The sequence below is a fragment of the Diorhabda carinulata genome, chromosome 1, assembly GCF_026250575.1.
Source record: "Diorhabda carinulata isolate Delta chromosome 1, icDioCari1.1, whole genome shotgun sequence".
Lineage (NCBI taxonomy): Eukaryota > Metazoa > Arthropoda > Insecta > Coleoptera > Chrysomelidae > Diorhabda > Diorhabda carinulata.
In genome coordinates this window covers 39,279,481-39,285,480 of record NC_079460.1, presented here as the reverse complement: position 1 = coordinate 39,285,480, position 6,000 = coordinate 39,279,481, and the positions used below count along the sequence as shown (strand labels likewise).

Genomic DNA, 6,000 nt, shown 5'->3' with positions numbered 1-6,000 from the left:
TGACACAAAACAAGGTTTTCGTTAAAAAGTTTTCTTACGTCAAACCGCCCTCGTATTTGTTCTTTTAACATTCGTATTTTGTTACTATATGAAAAATTCTAAGCTGAGGAATACTATTGAACTTTTACAATATTTATAAATATAAATTATAGTTTATAAATTCTACTGATATCTAATATACTATTTATGTGAATAAGGTCAATAAACCATTTTATATACAACGGTTTTCTATGATTCAACCTTTGCCAGGAAATGAATGCTACAATTTTCAAAGGAAAATCTGAAATGTCGCTGTAAGAAGGTACCCCACAGTTCCATAATTTATCGCATATTTTGAAAATAAGTTCGCGTATTTGTTATCAAAAAATTTGTTGCTGTACTCCTGTGCGTTAAGAATGAAATTTATATCCACCCTCTATCAACAAACAAAATAAAATAAGCGAAGAATCTATACAACAAACACCATCACATGCCCTACTGCACAAGCCGGCTATAAAACAAAGTGCACTGCGATGCTCCATCAGTCGACAGTCAGCTGTTCCACAGTTCGATCGTTCAGCTAAGCTAAGCTTTTGATTTACCCGGCGCCGCTATCGGTTGTTTCGTTACCGCAGTTTTTCTCTAATACACTTTTTTTCAAACTATCCATTAGAGCCATGGCTACCTATGCAGCTTACAGACATATCGAACTTGATAAAGTTGGATATGGCAAAAAGAGGTGAGTTGTTTTGAGTATTTAGAAATTTTAGTGACGTCACGTGTAACGATCGGTTTTCAGAAGGGATGTTCACCTCCGTCTCAAAGCTTGCTCTATATTTTTTTAAATTACTATTTATTACTTTTCTACTCTATAAAATGTTAATTTTTGTGATTCGATATTATTACATTTGGATATTATAATTTGAAATTATGTATATTAGGGGTGGTGGCAATAATATCGATGTAATGAGGTTAGATTTACGATGTCGAAGAAAATTCACAAGGAATTCGTGCAAATTCTAATTTTCTTTCATTATAATAATTCATTCAATAAAAAAACATTATTTCTATTTTTTCACACTGTTCAATAAAATATATGAAAAAGGTTGTTATTTATATTTCCTCCAGTTTTCCAAAATATAATTTTTTTTATTATGTTATCAATTTTTATTTCGTTGCTTTTATTTTCGGTTTTGTTCATAGTTTCCTTCGTTTTATTTGAATAAAGTTCCACATTTATTTTCTCAAATTAATAGATTCAAAAAATTAAAAACTCTATTTCATGTTTTTTTTCAAATAAAATTCTTCCTTTATAGATATTAATGAATATAAAATACTAAACTAGAACTATGAAATATATATTATAATTTGATATACAAGTTTATGCAAATCTTGAATGTATCTATATGTGAAAGCCACTGATATCATTTACCAATTTCCTTTTATTATATCATGTAATCACGACATGTTTTCCTTGTAAAATTCACAATAATCCAAGTTTACTTTCTAACCCTCACGAACTTTTAGTGATCAATCAATTTTAATATTTTTCTTCCATTGGCTATTGCCCTCAAAAAAATCAATAAGTAATTACCATAATTAAAGATCTATGAATAAAAATAGAAAAATACAATAGAAAGCGTTGCCAGCCTCTTAAAAGTCATCATTTCGTCAAATTACCCTCATAGAAGAGAACAAAAGATATTTACAAGTATTTTTTCGTATTTTACTAAAATCAACAATCAACATAACACAAATTTTCATCCAAACAATATGGTTTGATTATAAATGCTTTATATACAGTAACACATCAATCACCTACCATTTATCTTCGTTATTGTGGCTTACAAAAAAATAAGTAACAGCTTCGCAGTTAAGGTGAAGCTGTTACTTATAGACCGATTTCTACGTCAGCGAACCTCTTCAGTATATCATGCTGCAGTGAAACGTCGATTTTTACTTACTATCTAGTTATTATTTGTAGAAGCAGTAGTGTCTGTCATTACCGGAAGTTATTATTAATTTCTATCTTTAAAATGACATATTTTCGTTAAAAGTACATTGTAGATTGTTTATCTGACCTCTAAAAGGTTACCGACTCCTAACTAACTAACTGTAATTCGTAACAATAAATTTCTCATATTGTTTATGTATGCAATAATTTATATTCACGTTACCCATCAAATTGTAACATTTGAAATTTGTTAATGAATTTATTTACAAGAATGGAATCACACATCTTCATTTCCATAATGTACGCAGAGATTACGATCTGCTCCATTATTTCCTTTTTTTATTATTTACACGTTTAGCAAATGCAAAAATATAACAGGATGATTGATCATCTGAGTTGATTCGTGTGACAAAAATCAGTAGTGAGATATGAAAATGAGGTGATTTAGTGCTAATACACATTATGTATTACACGCTATATTGTTCCAATGCCATGGAACAAACTGAATGTATATTTTCAACTTTAATATTTATTTTTCATTGGTTCTCAGTTATCTCAATTTCTATATTGAAATGAACATATATCTGCTTTGATTTTTGTCTTGACCAAACCAATTCTCTAGAAGTTTCTTATCCCGTGGTTATGTTCGATAATGATACGGTTGGTAGAAGACGAAATGAAAAAAATATAATAGACAAATGTAGATTAATCTTATTTTGTTATTAATTTGTCATAAATAATGGTTCACATAACATAATAATATTCCTATTATTAAAACAGACGTACTCAATACGAAAACAAAAGCATCTGCCAAACAATAGGCAATTTAAGTGCCAAACCTGAAAGTGCAACACCCAAAATATTCTAAAGAATTTAATTTAATAACGATAAAGAACATCAGTATAAAAAACAGTCAGGGTTAGATTTTTGGTTTTTTTATAAAAAATTGTATTGGCTTGTGCTAGGCACGTACCAATACGTATTATTGGAAAAATATTATTTCTATGAAATTAGTGCAAATATACCTACTTTTTATACAATTTATGTAGGTACTTAAGTAGTCGATAATAGATTCGGTTCGATGAGAATACAACAAAAAATTTAATCAATAGGTATTCTATTTAAGAAATGTTGATAAAGCTATTCAAAAATAAATTAGATTTTGTTCCAAAAATAATCCTTTGTAAAACCATTGTAAAATTCACTTGAAAGGCCGTATAAAATTAAGTACCTCTTTAAGTAACTCAAACCTGAATAGGAAGTTATAATAAAAGTTCCTATATGAATTCATTTTTGCAAACTTGAAAGAAGCTACCTTCTTATTGTTAGCCGGTTTCCTAAAAACGATTTTTCAATAATATATAAATCGCAGTTACATGGTAATGAATGGGTGCTAGGCATTTATAATTACAGGATTTCGCGAACGCGATTTTTTCAATTCTGTACTCGGAACCGGTGTCCTAAATTTGATACTTACGAATTGCCACACTTAAGACTCGTACCACAACAAATTGGTGACGCGTGTAACGTTAAAATAATAGAAAGTTTGTTAAAAAAAATAATACATTTTATTCACGATATTTGACGGTTAAATAAATTGAATTTTTCTCACTCTCAAAAATAACAGCAGTTTATTTACTTTATTAAGAAAAAATACTTCATTTTTTGCAACGTGCTATATCTTTTTACTTTTATCAATGGAATGCCTATTCTATTAGTGAAACCCTCAACAAAATACTTACTTAGAGATTAGATAGATTAGAGACAGATAGTCTCTTTAGACATTTAACAAAGGCCAAGTCATAAACGTTTATTATTCTGTCCACTGAGGGATACAATTAAGACTAACTCAAGTCCTAACATTACCAAACAAGAGCTAGCATCTTAGCCCACCATTGTAACATTGATTTTTCGGTTCCAAACCGTTCAACTTCAAGTAAGAATTTACAAATTAAACATCGAGAAACTTACCAGGATAAAATTAATTATGAAACTATTAGAAACATGGATTAATTCCGAGCAGACTACTGATTCATGATTATCCTTTGCCAAAGAACTCCTGAACTGGAGGGTAGGTAATCGAGGCAGGGTCTTGTTAATATTTATTCTTTCAACAAATGATCTTGTATAGAAGATCTAAAACCCGATTTGTATAAGGCCATATTCTACAGTTGAAAGTGGCGAAGATATTATATAGTATTATAATTTGAGGAGGAATAAACTTACACCGACCTGTATTTTGGATAACACGGTACTTTGAACGATGGAAGGTAATGTTATATAATAATGTTATAGTGACCGACCACAAATATTTTGACGGGGTTGAAAGAGCCGATAGAGGAAGATTAAATCCACTGCAAACTATTGTTTAAAGCTTTTTTTAATAAAATGAAATAGATTTTCCGAACAGCATATGCTAAATTTAGTGAGACACTGCAGGGGAGTTGTAAGGGCAATACTCAAAATTATTCATTTGGATTTCGTAGTGTATGATTGGACGGACAGTAATTTCAAGTTAGTTCTTGGATTTTAACTCAAATGAAAGACACCAAAACTGAATTGCGTGAGTTCGATACTTTAGTGTGCATTCTGTAATATTTTGTAAACCTCCTTTAAATGTATGTCTTATTCAATAGACAAGTTGCTTATAGACGATAATTGTTTCGAATAGTGAATATTCATTTTTATGTTATTATTATTGCGCGAATCATATGAGAATATGTTGTTAAAAATTAATCAACTCAACTGAGGGTTAGAGAAATGGTAATAGATACAGATAACATAAAGGGGCTTGGCACTCCGCCACCCTTCCTTTGACTAAGGGTGAAAATTGATATCAGATAGCCTTTCTCAAATTATACGCGTACAGCAGTCAATATTACAAAACCGGATGATGTTATTTGAATCCATTTGCGTAAGTAAATACACAATTTCCCAGATGTAAATATCAGAAGAATCAAGATTATTCCACGAATTAATATAAGCATTGTTTTTCAAAGTAATCAGCTTAAATAGGGTCTTTATTTTTTATTTACTATATTACTGAAAATATAAAGTTTCGTAAGTGGTTGAGTTACATTCCTTGATTAAATCTTGTTCATTCTCAAAGGTCTTATAGTGTTTTACGTGTTATCTATGTGTTATCAATAATACCCAGTTTTTATTTTAATAAGTACTTTAATTTTCCCGTCCAGGCCCTGGTTCATTTATATGGAGTAGAAAAAAGTGCGAATATGTTTATTTTGTAAAATCCGTAACTAATGAAATGTCTTTGAAAAAAATATCAATCTAATAAGGGCCAAAGAAATCAAAATATTTTGCTTAAAATCCATATTCGGAACCCTACCAAGATATCTCCACATTGTCACGTCATCTAAAAATGTTACCGATCGATGAAAGGTTTTAAAGAGTCGATGCAATTTATGTCGAATATAGGAAATTTCCAAATTATATTAATTTTATGTGCAGTAAGAGCAAATGCAATCAAAAATGCAACAAGATCCTGAAATTTATCCTTCGATCTGAACTTTGTCACGAAACAGCTAATGGTACAAAAAAAATATTAAAAAATTATTATAAAATTGAATCTTTCGCGACTAATGTCATGTGGGAAGATATTCCAAGTTGATGGTACATATTCATCCTAAATTTGAGGAGCTATTATAGTATAGTATAATATACTATTTCGTACTAACGTTGTAATTACTGTAATAAACAATAAGAAAAAGAAATAGATTAACTAACATCGAAGCGTAATACGCTTTTAATATTTAGCTTTTTAATACTTTGTTCAGTCTTTCATCATTATTTTGGTGATTATTTTTTTTTTTTTTTTCGTGCTACTTTTATTTTTTCAAAAATCCCACGGAACAACCTAGTATTGTGTTGTATTAGATATACATACATGTGTTATTCTTAGGGTCCACACCAGCAATGAAAATTTAGTGGTCCAAAAGGACCACCTAAGTTATGATTTAGTGGTCCAAAAATATAACGTGGTAGACAAAAGTAAAAAAATTAACATATGCATGCTACACACACTTTTATACATATTTTTACGGCATATA

At 29.7% G+C, this 6,000-nt stretch overlaps 1 protein-coding gene across 1 annotated transcript in view; it reads left to right on the top strand.

Moving 5' to 3' along the window:
• Positions 1-520: 520 nt before the first annotated feature.
• The window catches only part of LOC130895651 (microtubule-associated protein Jupiter-like), a 49,716-nt gene continuing 44,236 nt past the window's right edge, over positions 521-6,000 (top strand). The window contains exon 1 of the mRNA XM_057803088.1: positions 521-718. Within this exon, the coding sequence (XP_057659071.1) occupies positions 657-718 (62 nt within the window). The 5' untranslated portion in view covers positions 521-656. The remainder of the gene's footprint in view (positions 719-6,000) is intronic.